Source organism: Plectrocnemia conspersa, unplaced genomic scaffold, assembly GCF_051122295.1.
Source record: "Plectrocnemia conspersa isolate PC_06_02 unplaced genomic scaffold, ASM5112229v1 ptg000004l, whole genome shotgun sequence".
NCBI classification, from domain to species: domain Eukaryota; kingdom Metazoa; phylum Arthropoda; class Insecta; order Trichoptera; family Polycentropodidae; genus Plectrocnemia; species Plectrocnemia conspersa.
This window is the reverse complement of record NW_028277168.1, coordinates 2,610,334-2,637,386: the sequence shown is the minus strand read 5'-3', so window position 1 is coordinate 2,637,386 and position 27,053 is coordinate 2,610,334. Positions and strand designations below refer to the sequence as shown.

Sequence of the window (27,053 nt, the reverse complement as noted above, 5' to 3'; positions counted from 1 at the left end):
TAATAAACATATTTCAAAGTTTAATAAGAAAACACCACTAGCACTAATGATCGGCAATCAATTTTAATCCGCCCCGCGAGATGGGTATCTTATTTTAAATTTTGATTCATTAATTTTTTTACGTATCTAAAGATTTATATTTAAAATATGAAACGCATATTAGTATAAATATGCATAAAGTTCAGCAAACTACGGGCCGTGGGCCAAATCCGGCTCGCGAGCTGAAAATAGATTTAACATTTTCACTCTTTAAAATTAAAAATTATGCGCTATAACGAAACGGTCAACCGTTAAGTTAAGGAGTTGCGAGATATGATCGTATGTGGTGCTCCTATTGCTTCGCATTCTGTTGTGACGTTAAGCAGTTCGAGAGCGTCTTCAGCTTTTTGCGTTATTTTGTTCTCATTTTATTACCTGCGTATATTTGTCGTGTCATTGTCAAAGCCAGAAAAAAAGACTAGTAAACTTCAAACATCATGCTTTTAAAGCAAAGTGAAATGTAAATTATTTTGTTATCGAATTAGATGACAAAGCATTATGTTTATTGCGCGATGACACTATGTCTGTACTAAAATAATACAATATACGTCGTCATTACTAGATTAAGCACTCGACACGTTATTTACTATTTGCATAAAAGCAATGATCAGAAAAGCTTAAAACTGATTTTTTTAATGAAAATAAAATGATGGTGAATTAATAAAGTCGTGTATGTTGTTGCAGATAGGTATTATGGTTTCTTGATGACTTTCATTTCTCGAGAAATGAAAATTCTTGACTTCACTTTTATGAAGTCGAGAATTATCTTCGAGTCTATTTTTATGAATCAAAAAATGTATGTAATACAGTCAAGTATTGCAGATACATTATTACATATTATTATTTAAATAACCCTTTAAAAAACATATGCCATCTAAAGTAGAAGTAAACATCCTCGTTCTTTTTATGTTAAAAAATTCGGCAGTGATAAAATTTCTCTAGTTTTGTGTTAATGTTGGTTTAATCGATAACAAGGCTACAAACAGGCAATATTAATTATTTGTTTTCTTGCTCGTCAATTTAAATATTTTGAATTCTCCATTCATCTCTAAGATGTTGGTTTTCTTACACTACTCTGTAAATCTAAAAGAAATTTCTTTCTCTAATTTCTAATTTCGATAGTTCTTTTTATATTATAGAAAAATAAAAATAGCCTTGAATGATTTTGGATTCTGCCGATTTCTACACGTAATTTCATCTTATCGGAGCGGGTTCTTAGATCACCAAAGCAAAGATAAAGCCGACGGCCGGTTAGAGTAATAAAAAATCGCTAAAAATTGTTGGCCATTCAAATACTTCCGATCTTCCGAGAAAGTATGCATATTTTCAAACATCTGGCAAGAAAACCTTCGGAAAAATTTCTTATTTGAGTGTATTCTTTTATTATTTAAGCAAAAATAAAGTGTTTTCGAGTGTTCAAAATTTGTAAACAAATTTTTGTCATTCTCAGATCTTAAGGCATGAACCCGCCTTTACTTATGCAGCGCTATAAAAAAGACAGCGGTTGCAAACCTTGTAAAAATATTCGTTCAAATTTAATTTTTTTTAAATAAAATTTTTCGAGAAGTGAGAATTCTCAATTTGACATTTTTCTCAAGAAAAAACATTAGTTTCAGCCTTATTTCAATCTATCAGGTTTTCGGTGAGAACAGTTTCTAGAAGTGTTGAGCACATTGTGAGAAACATCAATAGGCAATTTAATAATAAAAAAAATCAAATGAATTGGAAATAGTTTTTTGGCTTCACCCAGTGGTTCTATAATTCTTTCGACTCTCGGCACTTTTGCTTAATCCGTGTTTTTCCAAGACGCATTATGCCAAATTATAACAAGTGCAATTTTAAAAATAGCGAATATTTTGTGTAATTACGGCATTCAGCGATTGTGAATTAATAAAATCGTGTATATTGTTGCAGCTTTATTTCAATATATTAGACTTTCGGTTGAAACAGTTGCTATAAATGTTGAGCACATTGAGAGTAACACCAATAGGCAATTTAATAAAAAAATAAAATTGGAAAGATTTTTTGCCTTCACCCAGTTGTTTCCAAACGTTTTTGACTCACTTGCCAAATCCATGTCAAATTATAAAAAGTGCGCATATTTTGCTTAATTAAATGGTTAAGTGAAAATTGTAACAGTAATTAACAATTTTTAAAGGATTATACAAATAGTTAGTTATTAATTGAGTTACTGGTTTTAATTTTATATCATCGATCAACATTGTCATTTTGTTGCAACCTTGTGAAACTCCAGTTGAGATGAAATAATCATTCGACAGATACACCTCTTCAATAATTTAGTATATAAAGTATAATGAATTTTATGTCTAATCAATTGTAAAATTAAATGCGGTTGATTAAACTCTTTGTTAAAAAAATCATTAATTTTAATTTCCACGTCTAACCACAAAAATCCCATTAATACTATAATACCGTCACGGTATGCAATTCTTCTCAGACTTTACACGAGATTTGAGGCTTACTCACTCAACTAGAGATAAGATTAAAATTGCATTGAAATGGTAAAACGCATGTTACATATACATTTCTAGCATTTTTCACTAATCGTCGCTGTTAACGTTATTGATTTTTTGCATTTCATACCCACACTTAATCGTTATCATTTAAGGACAAGGTCTGTTTTATAATATTTTCACGTACACCTTAATAGCACATTTTTTTCAATAATCGCACTTGAAACACGCAAAATGCGATGGATACATAGCTTATCATACATTTATATGCTATACGTCTTAGTATGTCGATAAACTCCGATCAATCGATTGGCAGAGGTTAACAGTGTTTGTATTTGAAATCACACTTTAAAAACTGATTATGATGCTCACATGGCTGAATGCAATAATATTATTTATCTAGAGAGCAATTATTAGTGCAGATTCGCACAAAGTGAGATAAGATGATCTTTGAAAACTATGTCTAACTAGTGTATTATGAAACAAAATAATATTTACCATCAGATTAATTTAGTCTATATTTTAATTTCATGTAACATTAAAAAGTAGCGTAGTAATTCGGCCTGTTAAATTTAAATAGTCGATGGACATAAAAAATACACGTAGAAATCACGTGAACAACTATAATATAAACAAGATACCAATGACTATCTTTTCACTTCGGCGATCACGCGTTGAACATTGCTTATATTCGCTGACTCTTGAATGTAAACAGATTAGAATTTTATCTGTCGATAAATTAAAAGATGATTTTTAAAAACAGTGTTTGTTTTTAAAAATCATGTTCAAAAAAAATGTTTTATTTATAAAAATGGTTAAAGTATTCATTTTTACCGATATTAATTTATTTAATCAATAAGTACAAAAAAATCGATTATTTTTCTGTAAAATATTATTTAATTAATTAATAATTTCTTTCATAATCGTTAAATTGCATTAGACAATTCTGTGCGAATTACTGAACAGTGATGGCGTCAAAAGGCAAATGCATAATTTTATTGCATAACATTATAAATATTTAATTTATCGAATTTATTGTATAATTATATACAATAGCTAATAATATATGGAACGAATTTGATATACATAAAAATCGGATCCGTATCGGCGTTTGTTTTGTGTGGATTTGCATGTAAATTAAATAACTAGAAATAAATTAACTGCGATCGAATTATTGAATTGATTGAAATAAAATCATAGCTACGCACACCTGTTTTTGGGATAAACGTTTACACTATAATAAAGGGTGGGTCTTTCCAACAATTTGTTTCGTTCAACAAACGAATTCTGTGAATTTCGGTCATAGTAGAAACCACCGATAAACATTATATTTAAATAATGTAAAATAATAATAAATAAAAAAATTCACTGTAACACTATTTTGTAATTATATAATTTTATTTATGTAATGTCTGGCCCGTTTCCTGTGTGTATAAATGCAGGATCTTATTTTGCTTTCAAAACACTAGCGAAAATAAACACATACTTTTTATATGTATTTTGTTACTTCTAATTAATTAAAAGTAACAAAATTTAATTTTGCTTTCGTGGTTTGTTGTTAATAATACTATACATATTTAGTTTTTATATTTAATTAATAACTTATTTATTTATTGTAAATTTTTCGTTGAAACATAACAAGTGTTAGCCCAATGCATTAAGATGAAGTAAATATAAGCAACGCCTATAAGGAAGAAAGTGAGACACCAGACTAAAATCAGTCTGTAAATTAGTGACATAAATTTTATAAATTATAACTTTTATTACAACTTATAATTAATATGTCACTATGTACGACCTAGCTTGACTTTATTTAAACTACATTAACATTATATATATATGCATTTACCGCGCATAGCAAATTTTATTTAAAGTAAAGCCTAGAGCCGACTTCCTACCTAGGCTGTCGCGAGTGATATTTGCGGTCGGGTAAACAATGTCTTTAGCTTCATCAATCCATTAAATTTTACAGATAAGGGATATTGCGATTATCTCATTTAGAAAATAGAGTGCGCCTTAAAAATGTCATATAAAAAGTAACATTGCAAAATTATTTTTATTTATATCAATAAAAATGTGAAAATATAAGGCCACAAAATCAATAAATGAAATCAATAAAATAAATAAAAAAAAATGTTTTAAGAAATGGTTATAGATAACTGCGTGCGTTGGGTGCCGGACAAGAGCAGGCGCGAGACTTCTCTTGTCCGGCTTGTTTCTTTGAAATTGAAGCATTCAAAAGTATGCTTCAATTTCAAAGAAAGTACATTATCATAAGTTCATTTACGTATATCGTTGTATAAAGTACACGAGGCGTTGGGTATCGCCTGTTTTGATCTGGAGGTCAAAGTTGGGATCGTGTGTCAGTGGCAAGATTCAATGTCAGACCGTCTGAAAGATGCGTCCAGTGACAGTCTCGTACTTCATCATGCTCATGGCTCATCTCGAAGTTTCCGTATCTTCCACTTTTGGCTATCATTGAACCATTGAAGGGAACAATGTGGTATCTTGGTGCGATGACGCGTGCTTTCTCGCTAAAGCTGTACTAACAACACATTGCGGTAAATTAAATTATAATTCTAAATGATGAAGAAGTGTCAACATGTTGTAACAATAGTTTACCGTTTTTTTATTGTTGAAAGTTGAACGTCACAATTGTGTGTGATAGATGACATTAAGTGCGTTTTAGTGTCTCGTTTAATTTTAATTACAGTGCATTCACTAGTGTTAAGACCATATATCTTATGTTAAATATAAAATAATATCAATGCATGATATGTATGAGAAACGGTTCTATTGTTTGAACCCATTAAGGGTTATGCTACTAATTACTTTTATAAAATATAATATTACAAACTAACGTAAATTTATGACAACTTTATAAAGTGAGGCATATATATTTATTAAAATTTACATGCATGATTTTTTTCGCAAATTATTGTTATCATACATTTAATAAATTAATATTAATAAAAAAAATAGGTGCTAGTTATCGACAATTACGCAGTAGTAATCAGACAAATCATAAAATTTAAGTTTTTAAAAAAAATGTTTTTTGTTATAAAATAATTAAATGAAAATTTTTTTCCATATCTTATTTTCTTCTGCAAAAAATTTTTACTTCATGACTAATTTTATTCAGAAAAATTAGCAGTTTATAAAAAAAAATCTATTGCCATTTTTAGTTTTAAAATATTTTAAATCATCCAATGGAATTGATCAGATTGCGATTTACTAATTAATTGCGATAACCTCACTGCATCTCGGTAAACATAACTAATAACTGAATATGGCCCACGGATCTGATAAGGTTGCTAACCCCTGATCTAATACATTTATTATTAGACTGTATTACTAATTAACGTTGATTCTCTATGGCAACATCATCATTAAATATAATGTGAATCTGGGTATGCTTAAAAATATGTTTTGCTAACGAAGATACGTACTGACCCTTGTTTTTTTCAGTTGCTTTGAAACTGTTAATATATATCGTTAAATGGTTGTTAGTTCAGATATGTAGTATCATTCATAAAACGCCAAGGAGAAAAAAAATATTTATTAGAAAGTCTAAGAGACAAATAAAGCAATAAATATTGCAAGCTTTTAACAAGTCCTTCGCGACAATTACGAGTGGTCCTGACACTTTTTTTACGTCATCTATTCTCAACCTATTGTATATATTTATATATACACTTAAAAATATTTCTGGTTATTACTGAAATCATTATCAAAATGTTTTTATTAAAATAAAATAGTTTATTCCAAATCAGAAGCGAAGTGATTTTCGTGCTATTTAAAAGTAGAGCAATTTTCTAGCTAAAGTTTTTAAAAGAAGAATATTCCTTATGAGAGTCGTGTTCACGTTTATATTGAGAATTATATGCTACCAATGCGAGCTACGGGACAGAATCAGACTATTTGATATTGTGATTTTAAAATCATTGTTATTTAAATTAATGTGAATCCGGGAATGCTTGGTAGCCAAGTTTTTGATTCACGATTTTTTAACAATTGTTTTGAAACTGTTCATGGATACCGCTGACGCATATATAAATCTGACGACAAAAAAGCTTATTCATAGATAGTCCAGAGGACTCAAAAATAAAACAAAAAGTATTACAAGCTTTTAAACAATCGATGCAATGATTACGGGTGGTCCCGACACAACTCTATAATTTCTTTAAACATATATATTTTGAAATTATTTTTTGTTACTAAGTAATGAGGTGTGCCTCTTAAAACAGCCGCAAGATGCAATTTGAATAGCCCTGGATAAATTAATTAGTGACGTAGATTATTTAAAATATTTTTTAAAGTGACTTACTAGAAAATATGATCTAACTGTGGTATAAATAAACTTTGTTGTAGCATTGTTATTTCAACGGGTTATTGTATAATGTGTTTGTAATAATATAATTGTAAAATATTTCTTTGCACATAACGTAGGAAATACTTACGTAATTGACATATGACATTTTAAATGTCATGCTTTTATAACATATCCGTAATACGTTTTTAATGAAGATTTTTTATTTGACGTGTCTATAAAAAGTAACGTATTTAATTTTACTTTCAAAATATATCTTTATATTATAAATATGTATTTATTAATTAGAGACGCAAATACCGAATAAATTTGGTCGTACAATTATTTCTTTATATTTATATTGATTTTGATATTTTTAATACCTAGATTTCTTTCTGTTTTTAACAATGCAGGTAGTCCATTTGTGTTTTGCGAAAATTCTATGTTATTTAAAACAATTATAAACCGACAAGCAAAAATAATAATAATAAAAAATCTTTTTAAGATACGAAATTCCAAAAATTACTCATATTTCCTAGTTATTGTGCAGCTGTGGATTTTTCATTTTTTATCTTTTAAATCATATGAATGTTTATTTATTGTGGTAATATTTTTTTTACCATATCGAGTTGTATTTTTTGAGCAGCAGGTGTTATTAAAATTAGTACTGATTTAAAGCTACTATTTTTATTAAAATAAAAATAAATTGTATTGATACTTTTTACTGATTTTTTATAACATAGATTTAGGTGTGTATGAATTTATATTCATTATTAAAACTGTGTGTTTATATTCTTATTATAGTTAAAAATAACAAATATTTGCAAACTTTAATTACAATATTATTATTTTGTGATACATACCGTATTATTAAATTTATATTAAATTTTCTTAAAAGTTAATTTAATGCATAACTTAGTTTCTACAATAATTAATTTTGTCAAGGAATAATTTATATACTTGTATACATATTTTTATGTAATTTTAGCAAAATATTTGTTTCAAATTCTACCGATTTTTTAAAATTCTGTCACACTACCTCATAACTAAATTGTGATACAATGAAATTTACTCCACACCATATTGTTAAAGGCATAATTTATGCTTTAAACTTAAAAGACAATGTATCTTTCGTGAAGCGAACCTCAGTTCTGTTTTTTTATCAAGCCAGCGATCGTCAACATTCTTTATTACTCAATTTTATATTAAACTTTCGCCTTTCTTCTATGAATAAACTACTGCGCCTCGGATTACTGAGTTATTATCTTATCTCAATTGTTGGGAATTGAGACTTAATCTCAAAATGTATAGACCGAAGCCATTGTTTTACTAGCTTTTGTGGAACGATAAATCGTGTAGCATATAATTCCGTAATCACACTACAATGTTTAGTTCTTGACAATAAAACTCACTCTCAAATCGATTGTTATTAAAAATATTAAATTAATATTTTTATAAAAATGTTCAGATTAACAGGATATAGTAATAGATTGCAATTTAACAATAGTACGTCACTGATAAGCCAGCGTGTTTATGTTTATTATTAATAATTGTCATAATTAAAATTTAATTTACGCAATTTTGTTATTAAATATCGAGTTAGTGTGTTTTCTTTAAAAAACAGTTAGATAACGACTTTGCGGTAATTAAAGATGTGCAAGTTTGTAATTTAACTCGATTTTCATATTATAATGCAATGTCATTATGTCAATAAAGATTTTTTGATTACTTAAGCAACTTTTTTATATGAATAACTGTGATTGATTGAACCGTACAGAATTTTTTATTAGTAATGTAATAAAAAAAATCGATTACATATGTAATATATACATTCATGTTTTATTTATAAATCAAATAGCAATGGAAATTTAAACTACATGTGATATACATATATGTATGTTGAACCGAATGGGTGAAATCGCTTATTGCGTGAAATAAGCAAAAAATTGCCAATTAATGCATCCGGAAGATAATTTGTCTAGTTCATGAATTAATTAGGCAAATAATTGCATATTTATACGGCAAAACGTTTATGAGTACTACACTGCCGCTCCTCCTCGGTGTTACCATTATAGCTCCATGTTTTCTAACTGTTTTCCACCTTTACTAACCTTATTTTAATTTGTTGCAACCAATTGATTTATTAACCGTAGAGATTATTGTATCACATATAGTTGTATCTATCTAATTCATATTTTAGATTATAGAAATAATCAAGCTGATGAAATTTTGTAAAATATTCTTGAATGTATGTTAGTTACAATGGTAAAAATATTTATTATATATGAAATCGCTTATTGTGTGAAATAGCCAAAAAAACAGCCCAATTCATGAAAAGTGCAAGCCCGTTGCTTTATCCACGAATTAGGCAAATTATCTACCGAATGCGTGCATTAGCGATCCGGTAGTGTTTTTTTAGAACTAAGCCAAATGTAATTTTTGAAAATTGCCAAACGTTAATCTGGGACCTGCTTTGATGGCAGCCCTAATATCCTCACTAACAACCCGTAGGGACTACCCGCTTTTGCGTAGATATTCAATGTCAAAATTCCCAAAACGAAATTTTTAGAACTGCATTAGACACTTGCCCATTGCATTACAGGTGTTTTTAACAACTATTACTGCATTATTACCGAGTTGAAACTCATAAGCATAATATAGCCTAACTGAGATTATATTATCTCCACTGCCATAGTTGAGTTAAGGTTGAAAATATCGAAATAAAAAATATCCTGTCACTAAATAGCAGCATTAATACGATTATTTATAAAAAAAACACTGAAATAATGGTAAAATTACCGTTAATTTATAAAAAGTTATATATTTTTGTAAATGTAAGGAAAAAACGCAAAGACAAATGTGACAATCTGATATTCCAATAAAATAATTATAAATTATAATAAGTCGTGTAACTGCTGGACAGGTTCGGTGCGACCGAGCGTTAGTCATAACAGTGAAAACCCCATGAATAATAAAAAGATAATTCATCATTGCTGTTATTTTTTTTTAAAGTAATATTTTAAAAATATCAATGCATCCATTGTTTCATATTTTATAGAAAAATTATTAATAAATTTAATATATAATAAATATTAATTACCTAATAAAATAACTGTTTATGTGTAATTGTTATAAACAGTTTATGTATATATTGTATATATTTATTCATTAAAACATTAATGTATTTATGTATATTCTAGAAAATTTTGTACTGACTGTGGACACTGAAAGTTTTATAAATATAATTTTATGATTAAAATTAAATTTTATTAAGAATAATTCTTTAAGTAATACATTTATAAATTAAAAGATTAAAGGTTTGTTAGTGCAAATATTTAAACGAAACTTGGAAATTTACTATAATAGAAATGAAATATATTATATAACAATATGTATAATTATATTATAATATTTTTTGATTCTTAGTTTAAATGAATTTTATTTTTCAGAATAAAGATAAAAAACGTACTAAACTTCAACCGTAAAATATTTTTTTTTAACAAAATTAATTACAACGGTGGCTAAAAATATTCGTAAAAAAACGGATTAGCAGTCTGATGTTACACAGCAGATTAAACTAATGTAATTTTTTAAAGATGTAGCTAAGAAAGATTTAATTTTAGTCATAATATATAAATTTTAAAGTCCACAGTCAAGAATAAATTTTGTCATGAAACCAAAGTAAGATAGAAAAAAAGGCAAAGAAATATATCTGAATCACTCCTGTTTCGCCTTTTGTCCGTGAGGGTGAGATAATTTTAATATATAAATTTGCTTTTCGTAAAAACACGTAAAACGACTCACCCGTCCCAATATAATGTTGACAGCAAAAATGTGTTTCTACTATGAGTCTAGGGATTAACAGAAAGTTTATAATGTGCTGACAATTGTCCAACTCCCGTGGATTATAAACTTGAAAGCATCATAAAATTTTAAATAATTTTTTTATAATTTCCTATTAATGAATTAGCTAATTGTACATGCAGAATTTGTTTTTTTAATATTTTCAAAAGTAAAAAATAAATATTTTTTGCTATTTCTAAATCGATAATAAAAATTAATCATCTAATCAAATCTGTTCACATCTCTTGCTAGCGATGCTAACCATCAACCGATGGATAGCGAGCAAAACTCTAATAATCATAAATCACTGACGGTGTATACGAGAGATAAATCTAAAATGAATAATAAATATGCAATAATTAAAATAAAATTTTCGATAAAATAATTCAAATAATAATAATAATGTTAATACCGGTATGGTCTGTTTTTTATATTGTTAATACCGGTATTATTGCAATCGATTTAGTCGATGTAGTCGATTTTGTCATTTAATACTACTGTTTTGCTTCGGTTGATTAATGGCCGATTTGTGATAGTCAATTAAAACCGAGAGTATTTTATTTTATGATTTAACTTGACAGGCGTTAGTCCAAAGCGTCACAGTGTGTAACAATACTCCAAATTGTAAATTATTTATATTATATTTTAAATTGTCATGTTGTGATTTTAATATGATATATAAATGAATACGTTTCCAATTGGCACTCTTAATTTTCTATCAATACTGATATCAATGACCTTGATTAAACGTGCCATTACATTTCATCGACGTCATTCAAGAGACAAAGTATGATTCACTGGAAATTCATTGATAAAAAGTTCAGTTAAATATGTATCTTAATTAACTTATGAATCATAAATGTACTTGCCTAGTTTTAAACACACGTGTATTGTTAATTAATACAGGAAGTAATGTTGATATTTAATCTTTTCTAATTAGGATTTATCTGTCTAACGTCCTTTTATAATAACCTCGAGCCTATATAGTCTCACATCCGAATTTACATAACAATGCAACGTTTTGGATCGATAGGGGCGAGGTCTGACGCTGACTCAATACGCGAGAGTCTGTCACGGAACTCACGCCATTTCGAGACTTCCTACTACTATAAAAAAATTAATTTTATTTATTATGCATTTCAGATGAGAAGGGCAGCAACTCCACTCTGGACATGGTGTCGCTAAGCTCAGCGACCACCAGCGCTACGGGAGTCAGCGGCAACGGTGACATAGAAAACAACAAATTACCAATAGACCATAATCCACAACAGGTAATTGTAATGACACATTGTTAAGCACATCTTGTGTCAGTGATCGATATTTAGAACGACGAACGAAGCGGGAATAACGACAGAGCGGCGTCGAAGAGCACGCTTGGTTTGTTGTGCTGATATCTAACAATGTTGCGAGCCCAACCAAACAAGTTTGCCCTAAAACTCTATTATGCTGACCATCGGTCAACATAAAACTGACCTTGAAGTATAGATCATATAATACAAATACTGGCTATTCTTTACAAATACCAATCAATATACTATAATAATTAATAATTAAAAATCCTGATATATATATTATATCCTGACATTTTAATGTAAATTCTGACCACAACTGTATTAAAATTCTGACCCGTAAAATACGAGTCATAAAAAACACATGAATATTGATATAATTAAGAATATCTATGTTCTATATACAACTACAATCGTTTTTCGGTATGCGTTACCATACGTTAAGTAAACAGTTGCGCGTAGCCCTTTTAAGATTAGGATTTTTTCACCAATTGATGAGAAACTTCATACATGTTAAGGGCTCTGAAGTATAAACGTTTGAGAGATTGATTTTTGCAACTTACTCTTCGAGTTTTTATTTATAGAATGAAGCAATTTATATACAGGTATTCGTATAAATATATTTTCATAAACTGTATTAGTAAAATCATATCCGGATACATTTTCACCAGTATATTTATACCAGCGAAAACATATTTTAACAGATAGGTGCTCAATTTGACAGTTGCGAAGCGTCCATTTTCTGTTCAAACGCAAATCTAATCTAAACGAATTAATTAACATTTTGTTAAGTTGGGTTTGGTTAATTCGTTTAGGTTAGGTTTGGGTTTGAACAACAAATTGAAGTTTCGAAACTGTCATATTTTAAATATATGAATATAATTTTATTAATTAGGCCAGTTAAAATGTATGAAACAATTGATTTATAAATTCACTGGTGAAACTGTATTTATTCAATGCGCGGATGATCTGGTACGCGTACATTCGAAACATTTTGACCTTAACGTGTGATGTGTCGTCCTATAACTATTTTTTAAACGAAATTTAAAACTCTTTTTCATAATATTTAGAGCCTGTTAAATGACAGTTGAGAGCAGCATATAATTTCACTAGCACCTCTCAAAATAATTATATTTTCACTAGTAGAAATATATTATGTATCTACCGGAGATATGATTTCACTGAGATGCCAGTGAAAATATATTTTTTCTAGTAACACATATTCATTACAACATACACCCACATTCGCAATTTTGTATGCGTTAAATATCGTTTTTCTGGCACGTGAAACATATAACAAAAAACAGCTGCGCAAAATTATTTTAGGGTTAAGATTTTGCCGTCTATTGATGAGAATATACAAAAATATTAATGGCGTTGAACCAAACATGTTTGAAAGACTTATGGGGTTTTTCATACTGAGTTTTCCTCTTACTTTTTTCAATGTGGACTTTTATTTTTTTACGATTTTATAGCAGATAAATATGAATCACCGTTTTTTTTATAGCAGTTAATAATTGAATATACTTTGTTTACCCAGAATACATTTCTTACAGAAAATCTTTTTTATTGTACGCTGAACTTATAATAGGTAAACAGCAGCGCGAAATACTTTTAGGACTTTACCCCCATTTTATTGATGAGAAAGTTATGCTTTGTAAACAATTTACTGTGTTTGTTTGAGAAAGTAAATACCAAATGATATGTTTTTAGAAACTTGTAACTTTTTTTAAGATAAACAGAGTTCCGAGATTTATATGATTTTTTTTATTAATTAATCATCTCGTATCTTGCTGATTTGACGCACCATTGAAATTCCGTTATTTTTCGTCTGTGTAACACATGTTAGCCGCCACTTATTTATTATATGAAGTTGTGCTTCTACTTTTAATATGCATTATTATGAATCAGAATAAAGACACCGCAAAAAATACAAAAAAATTAAGAGACTGGGTATTTTATTCTGAATTTCCCATTTATCTTTTAATTTGATGTATGATATTGATTTTCTACTATTTTATATAAATTAAACAAATAAGTTTTTTTATTTTATTAAATGCATTACTATGAATTAGAATAAAGACACTGCAAGAAAATACAAAAAATGAGAGACTATGGGTTTTTCATTCTAAATTTCCCATTTATTTTTTAATTTATGTAAGATATTGATTTTTACGATTTTATATCAAATAAATAAATAGGTTATGCCACAATTAAATTGCACGTTTAACCTAATTAAGTGATTATTATAAGTAAAATCTTATTGAACATCCCTCGTAGATGTCTCAAAATGGAAGTTTATGACGGCAATACTTTTTTTTACGACCAGTAATATAAAAATCTACCGTTTACGGTTAAGTGTTTGTCTTTGGATTTATTCCTTCTACACTCTGAATGTGAACTATGTGCGCTTATTATTATTTATTATTTATTTTCGTTTCAGGGTAAGGAAGAAAAATGGTGGAGCACTCTGATTCAGGTGGGGGTGCCGTTTTTCATTGCGGGTATAGGCACAATTGGCGCAGGTCTCGTATTGAATCAGGCGAAGGTGATCATCCATTTACACTTAATATAGTATATTGGGAATTATTAATAATAGTGTTTATTTCTTTCAGTCATGGCCGGTGTTTCAGGCTGTGTCTGCCATTTTTGTGTTAGTGCCATCGTTATCAGGCCTAAAAGGTACAACATGCCATTCTTTATTAATTTTTATATCGAATACCTTAGTTCATTTGGGAATTTCCGCACATAATGAAAACAATTTTATTTATTTTTCAGGTAATCTGGATATGTGCTTAGCGTCGCGGCTTTCAACGCAAGCGAACCTTGGAAATATGTCGTGCATTAAAGAAATTACTACAATGGTCATCGGAAATATATCTCTAGTTCAGGTATACATTATTTTAGAAACCTTGACGTATAAAGAAAATTAAATAGAATTGTATTTATGGATTTGTTTATAATAACCGCTTGTTCTGTAATGTTCTGGAATGTTTTTATCTGAATCCCGACTGTTGTTCACATAGAATATTTTGAGAAATAATGAAATCCTTTAAATGTTTCATTACTACTTCTTCCATCACCTTTTCTATACATAGCAACATGTTAATTGTTCTCATTTCCTCAACCTTTTTATTATTATTTATTTTAGGTATAGGTATAATAGTAGCAATCTTAAAATTATCAGGTATTTCTCCTTCGGAGTGTGCTTTATTTACTAAATAATGCAATTTAGTTCTAAGTATTTTCCAAGCACATCTTAAATACATCAGTACTGGTTCCTTGTTTTAATTTATAAATTATGTTGTGAACTTCTTCAAAGATATTGATTTAAATTTACTAAATTTTACATTCAATGTTTCATTGTTGTATTCTACTAAATTATTAAACTATTGAATTCATCTTTTCTATACTCTCAATGTAGTATGTATTTATTTTTATGCTATTTTAGGAGGATTTTTATGTATATTTCCATCAATCTCCATATTTATTATGTCGTTTTTCTGAGTAGGATTAATTAATTTTTTTATTGTTTTCCATATTTTATTTGGGACATTTTTTTATTTCATTTATCGACTTTTTATACCATTTTTTAGCTATTCTTAATGCTTTGACTGCCATATTTCTACATTGTTGGTATGTTTTACATTTTTCATTAGACTTTATATTCTACTCATTTTTTTTTTTTTTTATTTGAAATATTTTATATGATTCATCTCTTTTTTAACATCATCATTAAACCTCGGTTTTGAATTGTATCGATATTCTGTTTTAAAATTATATTGACTTTATATTTTAAATTCTGCAATATTCCTATAAATATTGTTCCATCTGTGTACTTCTTCTTCCGTTTATACTCCCCTGAGAGATGAGTTGGTTTAGTTTGTATTTTTGACTTGACCTAATGAAAGTTCTAAAACTATAATTAATTTGAGAACAAGTTGGATTTGGTTAATTTGTGTAGGTTAGGTTTTGGTTTGAACAGCAAATGGACGTTTTGCAACTGTCAAATTGAGTTCCATGAACATTATAGAGCAGTGTATAATTTCACTTGCACCTATCAGCTGAATTTTATTCTCGCTAGTAGAAATATATATCTACTGGTTAAAATGTATTTGGACTTATTTACTAAAAAATACACATTCCCTGTAATATTTATAGATCGCACGTAAATAAATAATGATAAATATGTAAATGTATATATTAATATTTACTAGCACCTGTCAGATACATTTTTATAACAATATTACAACCAATGAAGCATATCTTAAGCAAATTTTGACCAATAGGAGAACGCAAAAAAATGATCATTTCTCAGAAGTCAAAAATTCACGTGAAAAGTAATAAATCGTGCCGGTGGTGCCGTCACAGTGGGAACGCTTAGTAATCTGGCGTTCACACTACGACTTTTATAATAATATCACAAATTTAATGAGGAACATATAAACCGAATTTTACCCAATAGGAGAGCGCAAAAAACAATTATCCCTTCTCAGAAGTCAAAAAAAAAAAGCAATAAAATCGTGCCGTCGCCATCGCAGAGGGAACGCTCAGTAACGAGCGTTCCTACTGCGACGGCGCCGACACGATTTTATTGCTTTTGCCGTGAATTTTTGACTTCTGCGAAGTGATAATTGTTTTTGTGCCCTCCTATTGACCAAAATTCGGTTTGTATATACTTTGATCGGCCCTCTTATATTAGAAGTCCATAGTAATATCGGTAAGGATAGCTATAATATTTTTAAAACAGTGTAATATTGAAATGCAGACAAACTATAGAGCAATATGTGAGATGCAATGTCTGTCTGTAATTATTTTCCCTGAGATGAGTTGGCTTAGTTTGTATTTTGGTCTTGACCTAATGAAAGATCTAAAATTATAATTAGTTTTAAAACTTTCATTACGTTAGATTTGGGTTTGAACAGAAAATAGACGTTTCGCAACTGTCAAATTTAGTTTAATAGACATTTTAGAGCAGCATATTAGCGCCTATCAGTAAATTATATTTTCGCTAGTAGAAATATGTATCTACTGGTAAAAATATATTTGGACTTCACTAGTGAAAATATAACTTCATTGAAAAATTCATAATGATAAGTATGTAAATGTATATTTTACTATTTACTAGCACCTGCCAGATAAATTATATTTTCACTGGTAAAAATATATATCTACCGGTGAAAATGTATTCCGATATGATTTCACTGAAATGACATATTTAAAATTAAAAATATTTTTTTTAGATTTTCCGAGGATTTCTGGTTTAGAATCATCGCAGCTTTTTCTAACGATTTCATTAAGATTCATAGTATTTAATTAAATGACATGCATTTTTCTAGTCAAATTCAAGGGGAGATAAATTCCCATACCTGACGTCCTTGACTCATTTTTTTTAAACTTAATACTATTGAATTATATCAACGATGAATGTTCTTAAACCTCTATATGATTACATGCATAATTTTAATTGTTTATTTTATTTTTTTCAATCAGGTTCAAGCCATAGTAGCCGCAATTATAGTAGCCATGTTCGCCATAGCCGTGAACGCTATAGTCGATCAAGAGTTCAGCATAAACAACGCTCTTTTGCTGACGGCGTCGGCCGTTTTTACGGCCACAACTACCTGTTTCGTTTTAGGTGATTTTTTAGTCATGCTGAATCGCCTATCGGCATCTTTGTATCCGATTCATTGCCCATCTTTGATTCCAGATTTCGTTCTTGTCACCGTTATCATACTGTCGCACAGGTTCAAGATGAACCCCGATAATTTAGCCACTCCATTGGCCGCTTCCATCGGAGACGTCGTCTCAATCTCGGTACTCTCCATCACGGCTTCCTATTTACATAAAGTATTAAGTGAGTATAAATCGACTATATAAAATATTTTATATAATATTATTAAATTTATGCATGTTCTATTTGTTTCAGTGTTCGACAATAATATATGGCTACCGTGCGTAGTGCTAGCGTTATATTTGATGATTTTGCCCGTGTGGGTGTATGTTGTGCTTCATAATAAATACACCAGGTCGGTGTTATACACCGGTTGGACGCCTGTGATTAGCGCCCTGTTCATTAGCGGGTGAGTCTAATTTATAATCATATTTTATGTTATACTTTTCTACAAGTATGGACTTTGATTTGAGGATCACTCTTGCTATACAATATAAATTTTCAATTTCTTTAATGGATTCTAATGATTTAATCGCGAGGGTTCTTAAAATAAGTCGAGCCATTAAATAATCTATTTTACATATTTCTGCTTTTGAAGAATAATTTTTTTGACTGGAGATAGTTTCTGGATTTAGCAAATATTTAATTAATGACATCAATGTCTGGTTTCTTTCATTAAATAATTTCTCTTGAATTTTCAATAACAGCTGAATTGTCAATAACAGCTGTTGGTACTTTACAAAAACAATATAAAAAAAACCTTTTTGGATTAACGAAAAAGAAAAATAGCCCGAAATCGTTTTGCATTCTGCTGATCCCCATGCATAATTTCTTCTTATCGGAACGTGTTCTTAGATCACCAAAGCAAAGATAAAGCCGCCGGCCGGTTAAAGTAATGAAAAACGTAAAAAAAAATGTTGGTCACCTTGAACACCTTCGGAAAGTTTTCTTATCTGAGTGTCTTTATTACTTAAGCAAAAATAAGGCGAGTTCAAGTGATAAAAATTTGCTACAAATATTTTGTCATTTTTAGTTTTTCTTAAAACCTTCCAAGAAGTATTCCTATTAGACATGAACCACTTATTCAGCGTTATAAAAAGGGCAGTGGTTGCAAACCTTTTGAAAATATTCGTACAAATTAAATTTTATATAATAAAAAATGCTTTATAAAATTTCTCGAGATATAAGTATTCTCGATTTTAAATTTCTCTCGAGAAGAAACACTAGTTGAAACCTTATTTCAATCCATCAGGCTTTCGGTGAGAACAGTTTCTTGAAGTGTTGAGCACATTGTGAGAAACATCAATAGGCAATTTAATAAGAATATGCAAATGAATTGACAATTTTTTGTCATTCTCAGACCTTCCTAGAAGTATGCATATTAGGCATGAACCTGCCTTCACTCATGCAGCGTTATAAAAAGAGCAATGGTTGTAAACCTTTTAAAAATATTCGTATAAATTAAATTTTATGTATTAAAAAATGCTCTATAAAATTTCTTGAGAAATGAAAATTCTCGATTTGACTGAAACACTAAACATAATTATAGACCTATATTCTAAAATATTAGTAAAAATGTACCAGCGATTCTTAATCTTTCAAGAATTGTATATTTAAAAGTTGGTTTATAAACAAACCAATCATATTTTTATTGACAAACGGAGTTTTGAAAAGAGCTCATCTTGGATATTTGAAATTTTACAGAGAATATCTTTCGAACAATTTGAATTAAGAGGTCATTTTTTTCTGTAACTGCTAATTATTGTGTTACATCATTATATACTAAAATAGGTTGTTTGAATGTAAATGTGTCGAGGAGTTCATGGGGTGTTCACTGTTTCTGATCAACAAGCAAGTCTGTTTTTTTTTTAATCCAAACCAGATGTTAAAACTTCAACTAAAATGTTAATTTTGTTAAAATTCGTCAAAACAGAAGCTAAAAGCTAACCAATAAATAAAAAATCCATCCGAAAAAGTCCGCAAGAATTAAGTAGATTTCGGTGTATGTAAAAAAAATTCGATTATAAGACATTTTTATCCCCTTACTCTTTTCTTGGAGTTTTTAATTCATTTTTAAATACCTCTATTTTTTCTCTAAATTTTTTTAAACATAGTTTTATTTTATACAGTTTTTTTTAATATTTTTTCAATATCTACCATTTTGAAACAAGTTGACTAACACAATTAGCCAATATATTTACGATTCACGGGCTATTTAGTATTTCGTTAAAATATATTTTACACATCCGCCGGAAATTCGGTGCAGACGCATTTTAGGTTTTAAAACTTCCGCTGGGAGTAAGTAGCCTAAAAAACTAAGTAACACAAAATGGCTGGGAATCACTGGCCAATAGATATATTAAACAAATATGCCTCAAGAGAGCAATTTCTAAAAACGTTTTGTCCGTGTATTGAAAACAAGCCGATTTTATTTAGATGACCTTTATTAGGTTTTAAATGTCTGTATTTAAAAAAACAAATAAAATTCTTTTTCAAATATATATTTTACAATATTTTATTATTATTTGATTTTTTTATTAGATATGTGACAACCTTGGCTTGAATTCGACACACACATGTAAAATTGTATATTTATTTTATATGTTATCATAATATAACCATCGATACATTTTCGAAAAAAATGGTTTCAATAGATTTTGTTTTTGCTAGAAAATTCGCAGCCTGTATTAATAGTCTGCGGCGTTTAAAAGGTTAAGTCGGACCAACTAAATGCAAGAATTTTTCTGTAATTTTCTTGGAATAAAATAACTTTTAAAAATTAATGCATATATATTAAGGTCCCTGACTAGAAGTGAAAAAAATACCAGTTTGTTATATGAGAAAATCTGAGTAGCACTGCTGTAACCCTTTGGTTGCTGAGCCTTATAAGATCAGTATTAAAAAATAATAAAAATAAATCTGAAGCATATACCATTAAACCCACTGAGATGTATTCGATTCTTCAATGATGCTAACATAGCAAAAACTGATATTTTGGATTTCGGCAAACAAAGGGTTAAAGGTATTTGCATACGCCGGTTTCACCAGCGTTGTTAACCCAGAAATTGCTTGTGCAACAAAAACAATTATTTATATTTTTAAAAGAAACTGAATAGAGCAAGCAAAAATCTCAATACACATTGTTATTGTTTTTCATGCTTCAACTTATTTATTTTTTTGTTAACAGGTTAGGTGGTATGGTCCTCGATCAAGCTGTCGACAGGTTCGAACAGTTTGTTGTATTTCAACCGATCATAAACGGTATAGGGGGAAACTTGGTATCTGTACAATCCTCGAGGATATCCACCAACTTGCACAGGGGATCTATTCCCGGCTTGCTGCCGGAGAAATCCAAAGTTTGGGAATGGCCGTGGAAAGTTCTGCTACTCGAAAGTAAGTACATGCATTAAAAAAATGCTGTTCTTGTACTAATCAATCTGATTTTAACACTATTGTAATTTATTGTAGCACCGTCTGCCAAAACTGCAAGGATGCTCATAGCGTTAGCATTTATCGGTCAAATCATATTCTTGTTCGCCGCCGATTATATGGCTAATTCGGTCGTTACTATCTCAGCTGGCTTTGGAATTGCTTACGTGGTGTGCGCTACATTGCAGGTAAAATATTTATTTATATTTTTCATGTTTAAAAAATGCTTACGAGTATAATATGTTGCTCATCATATGTTAGGCTTTGCGTTGAAAGGGTTAATATACTAGCTATATTAGTGTAACTTACAACTCATTATTTAACTACAATAAATTACTTTTATGCGTTTTAAAAAATATAAATATTTATCCAAAAATAATCATTATAAACAAATAAGAATAGATGTCGGGCATTGTGTTTCGTACATTTTAAAATATTATTATATAAAGTATATATATGTATGTAGTATTTTTGTTATGAACAATTTGATTATATTACACAATTTATAGTACAGTAAATTAACTGTTTTAATAATAAAAGCGACTATAACAAAAAAAATAATCAATTAATTAAATTACAGTGGTGAAAGCCATTGTTTATAAATTTAAGGTAGTGGGTTAAAATCTCACATGGAACAATGATTTCTTTATTTTCTATCTAGAGTAAATAATTAATATTATTATTTCCTAGGTTTTTCATGTTATTTTATGTGATATGAAATATAAAGTACCTCATTTATATGCAGTAATAATCAAAAAAATATCTTTTAAGGTTATGGTTCTACTCTACATAGCTCACGTGATCGTCCATCAGATGTGGAAGTGCCAGATGGATCCAGACAATTCTGCCATTCCTTACCTGACATCCTTAGGTGATCTCCTCGGTTCAATTTTCCTCGGAGTTGCATTCATATTAGTGGATGCATCTAGCGAAGAATAAAACGCGCAGATTCAACGATAATAATTCAATAAGATAATAATCTAAACAAAATGATATATTCAGACAGTGGATATATATTTTTTAAAACTATTGGATAACCTTGGTGCTGATTTTGAGGATCGTATATGCCAATTATCAAAAATTATATATACAAATATAAGGGATGGCCTTTCGTTTTGTGTCTACACATAGTCAATATAAAGAAGAGTATCAGCTTTATCATTTTTTATTATTATCATATGTATATTAATGTTATATACTTTTTTTATTGTGTATTATATAGTTACTGTATTTTTTAATTATTTATTTATTGTTTAATTACATGTCGTATAGTTGTAGTCTTGATTGAGCCTTATAGTGTATGGATACAATCATATTGAAAAAATTCAACTGGGGTTATATATTTTTTTTTGCTACGTCGAAGCTGGTCTTTGACACTTTAGAAAGAAATGTTACAATACGTTTGTTTGTGATAATTTATTTTGTTACAAAATTGTGCATGTATTTTCCTTTTAAAATTTGCTACTAAATATTTTTTATTAAAAAAAGGTTGTGCTGTTAATTTGAACTTTGCTTAAATTAATTAAGAACGTTGTTTTCTTTATATAATAATTTATTTTATAGTCCTTAAGTCTTTAATAATGTATAAATTGATTTTTTTTATCAATGTTTTTATTAAATTTAACGATTATCTTTAATTTTAACTATGAGCTTTTTATTGTTTAGTTTTTAGTTGAATCTCACCAAGTGAAAAATTTAATTAACAGTCTGAAAAATTTCGGCTGTCATCAGTTTTTTTATGTCATTTTTGTATTCATTTATTAAGCGTGGCTTTTAATGATTTTTGTGTATTACATAAAATTGATGACAATGCACTAATTAATATTTTTTGTAATGATATTAAGTCTTTGATGATACTCATAAGTTTGAATCAGAGTCAATCAGTTTTGATAAATACATCTAAATGACATATCGTAAAATCAGACTCTGATTTTAACTTAACACAAAATTAAATAAAAGTACTTAATGTGAGTTGAAAGACAATATTTTTAAAGATATATATATTCTTAAAGAAAAGACTTCCTATGAGCGTAGATAATATGTATTTTTACAAAAAAATATATTTGTAATGAAACGCAGGCCGTAAATCTAAAACTACACTCTCTATAAATGTTAGTGTTGATCTTTTTTATTATTCTTTAGAATCTTCACAGTTGCATTGTTTTCATTAACTACCTCTTTCGTGCCTGTTATTATTTAAAATATGATAAAAATAGATCGAGAAGCAAAATGAATCAAGTCAAATTGTGTTATAGTCATTGTCAATATATAAAAAAATATTATTTTAACTTTAGATTGATAAGAATAAGCGTATAATATAATAGTACGCGTCGTTACAGTATTATAAACGTATATATAAGCCGCCTAAATAGTCACTAAATAAATAACAGCCTTAGGATTTAAAGGCAAAGATGGCCATTCGTATGTTGATACATGTACAACGCATTGAATAAAATAAAATTAATAAATTAAAATGAAAAACTATAATCACGTTCCATTATTTTGTAAATGTAATTTATGCGTATACCATAGAATCGAGAAGGAAAAATAGTTATAGTCAATCAATACGAAACTTGACTACTGAAAATAATATATTATTAAATATATACACCTGAGAAATGTTATAATGTATTTGGAATGGTATGGTGCAATATGAACAAACTAGATGTTAATTATAAAGATTGTACTAATAACAAAAAATAAACAAATAATAGTGAAAAATTGTGATACATAAGAGTGTGAAGTGAAAATTATTAGCTTAGTTGCAATACTAGACAAATTGTAATGTAAATAAATATATTTTTAAATAAATTTGGAGATGAATGAAACCTGCAGTTTTATTTTATTTTATTTATTATATGGCTAATATGACAATTTTGTTATAATTAGGTACGTAAAAAATATGAGAAAAATAGTTTCCGTGTGAGCCTCTATAAACGAAACCTTTGTTGAGCTAAACAAATGCTTTTTGTTTCGACGGTACCGTCTAACATTAATTAATCTTACTCAAAATATCTACACAATAAATATGGAAATATAGCAGATAGCAGAAAAAATAATTTATTACAACATTAAGAGATTGTGAATTCAATTACCAGTTCAATAAATTAGTATAATAAAATAATGAATTATTTAATGTAAAATTTGGAGAATTTTACATTAGAGAATTCGAAACACAAATTCATAACCGTTTTAACTAATTTCATGCAACAATTATGGGTAGTCTTGACAATTAATTAGTAAATATTTTTTTAATTAGTTCTTGATTATATTAGATAATATTTAATGTGCAGAGACAAAACGCAAAATAATGATAAATAATTTTATTTATAATAAAAACAATACATTGGAATAGTAAATTATTACATCTTTTATAACCCTGATACAAATATGTGAACCTTATAAGGCTAGATTTAATTTCGAAGGCTTTACCATTATTTTATTAAAAAATATAGGAATCTGTAACTTAAAATTATAAGCATACACATGCCTCAGAATGTTATCGAGGCCTCACCGCAATTAAAACATTAATATTTCTTAATATGACTAATCATGTGGAGTGAAAGACTATGTTTAGTTTTGAATAATATTCTACATTTGTAACATTCAAAGTTGTAAGAGTCACAGTTAACTTGCTCTTTATGGCGCTTAAGGCTAATATTAGTTTTGTACGCTTTACCGCATTTATCGCATTTAAAATTATAGGAATCTATATGCTGTGAAAGTTCATAATCGGAATGGTAACAATTTTGGTGAATTTGCTCCATATGGCGGTTAAGACTAGATTTATTTTTGTATGCTTTATCGCACGTTTTACATATAAAATTATAAGATGTACTACTAACGCACTTATGTTGTGAAAGATCACGTTCATTCATGAACGCCTTATAGCATTTATCACACATGTATTCTCCAATATGATAACTCATATGCTTTGAAAAAGTACGTTTAGACTTGAACGATTTTTTACATTTTTCGCATACAAAGTTACAATAATCTCGGTGAGATTCGTTCATATGACGTCTGAGACTAGATTGACGTATGAACGTTTTATCACATTTATTGCATACAAAATTATAGGAATCGATAGGATTGCATTTGTGCTGTGAAAGGTCAATTAAAGTACTGAACGCCTTCTTGCATTTATCGCATTCGTATTTGCCGATATGACTTTTGATGTGTTTTGAAAGAGTATATTTATATTTAAAGAATTTCTTGCATTTATCACATTGAAATTTATGAGAATTTCCGTGTATTTCGTTTATATGATGAGTAAGATGAGATTTAATATTGAACGCTGCACCACATTTGTTGCATTTGAAATCATCATGGATCATTGTGTGTAGAATAAGACGATATTTAAATAAGAAAGTTTTTCCACATTCGGCACATTCAAAATTATTTGAATCATTGTTTGCATTGGCACTAGTATTATTATTATTAACATGATTAACATTAATATTTTTTGAATGTCGATTAGATACAATATTCAGGTTGATATTATTACTGTTAAGTATATCTTTAACATCATGTATTTCTGAAACAATAAATTTAAATAAACATAAGTATAGAAAAAAGTACAGTAGCCCCCCCAATAACACGGTAAATTGAGAACGTGCTATTTGGGTGCGTGTAGTTGGGGGACTATAAAATATTCTAACATATGGCTATTTTATTAGATATAATAAAACTATACAACAAAATATTCAACCCAGTTTTATTGTAGATATAAAAACTGATTTAAACTGTATGGTTATTTTTTTTTAATATCAACAATTTTTTTTTAAATAATTTTAATCTTATTAAGGGGTAATTCTTACAAATGAGGATGTAATAATTACCAGAAAGTATTTTCATCTACTTTCTAGGTGACTACAACAAACTTTAAAGTGAATTTATAAACTATACCCGTACTGAAATTTGATAATGCAAAAAATGCAAATTAAAGAATTAACTAATAAATAATGAATGTTTAGAGTTTAGTCAAAATAAATGTTTTAAACGATTAGTTCAAATAAAAAATATGTTTTTTCAAAAAAACGAGAACTTGCTCAATGAAAAGCTGAAAAAAGCATGTAATTTTTTATCTAAAATAAATCGAGTTATCTTTTTTGTACAGGGTAATCGGAGTCAAATTTATAACCTGTTTCGATCGTATCGTCTAATTCGTTAACGTTCCATTCTTCAGCGCTATCGTGCTCTATCTTTATATCTTCAAGCTACAAAAATACAAGAAATAAAAAATTTGATATTTTCAACTTTTTCATAATTTAAATTACATAAATTTAATTTACCTTAATTTTACAGTCTATGAGATTACACGCTTCATCGTCATCTTGTATGTGCGGTTCTATAAAGTTAGCGAGTTAATGGTATCTTATAAGAAATTTAATAATAAAAATATTATAAACATATTTTTATGTTCATATACAATAAATAGTAAAACTAGATAATTTGTACAAGTAAATAGGAATGATGATTATTAATATACCGGTTTTTATAAAAATCGGGAATGACATTGTGAAGACTTCGTCTACTACTGTCAAACGTCAAACAACAAATCGCTCAAACTTTGGCCAAAACGTTTTTAATTTCGAGCATGCGGAAAAAATATAGATGTAAAATAAATACATATTTATATTCATTGATTTAAAAAATATATAAATATAAATATTACCGTGAGTTACTTTTTATTAATTATAATTACATTTGATTTACTATATTATATATTTTTTGTGGCAATGAGACAGGTTAATACTTTGAGTAGTGAGTTAATTTATAAACATTTGCTAATTAATTTAGTTGTAAATTCATTTTACGTATTTTTTATGTATAAAAAGGGCTGAAGGAACTTATACCTGTAATACATCAGTACATAGGTACATCTCAAACAACTGTAGTTTAGTTCAGATTCCTTATTTGAGGTCGGTTTTTATTTTTTTTATACATATATTCTTGCTATGATTTTTCCAGTCGAGCCCCTCAAAGAGAACGGG

General features: G+C 28.5%; 2 protein-coding genes across 2 annotated transcripts in view; one reads left to right on the top strand and one right to left on the bottom strand.

Moving 5' to 3' along the window:
• The window catches only part of LOC148235628 (solute carrier family 41 member 1-like), a 58,225-nt gene extending 34,632 nt beyond the window's left edge, over positions 1-23,593 (top strand). The window contains exons 3-12 of the mRNA XM_088184593.1: positions 11,809-11,936; positions 14,398-14,502; positions 14,570-14,636; positions 14,733-14,845; positions 17,448-17,592; positions 17,665-17,811; positions 17,884-18,037; positions 20,816-21,021; positions 21,097-21,245; positions 21,829-23,593. Coding sequence (XP_088040719.1) covers positions 11,809-11,936; positions 14,398-14,502; positions 14,570-14,636; positions 14,733-14,845; positions 17,448-17,592; positions 17,665-17,811; positions 17,884-18,037; positions 20,816-21,021; positions 21,097-21,245; positions 21,829-21,996 — 1,382 coding nt within the window. The 3' untranslated portion in view covers positions 21,997-23,593. The remainder of the gene's footprint in view (positions 1-11,808; positions 11,937-14,397; positions 14,503-14,569; positions 14,637-14,732; positions 14,846-17,447; positions 17,593-17,664; positions 17,812-17,883; positions 18,038-20,815; positions 21,022-21,096; positions 21,246-21,828) is intronic.
• Positions 23,594-24,365: 772 nt separating this feature from the next.
• LOC148235627 (uncharacterized) lies at positions 24,366-26,631 on the bottom strand. The gene is made up of 4 exons (XM_088184741.1): positions 26,549-26,631; positions 26,352-26,407; positions 26,201-26,276; positions 24,366-25,594 (listed from the first exon to the last, which is right to left on the bottom strand). The coding sequence occupies exons 1-4, from the start codon at positions 26,574-26,576 to the stop codon at positions 24,585-24,587; spliced, it is 1,170 nt and encodes a 389-aa protein (XP_088040867.1). The 5' UTR covers positions 26,577-26,631; the 3' UTR covers positions 24,366-24,584.
• Positions 26,632-27,053: the final 422 nt, after the last annotated feature.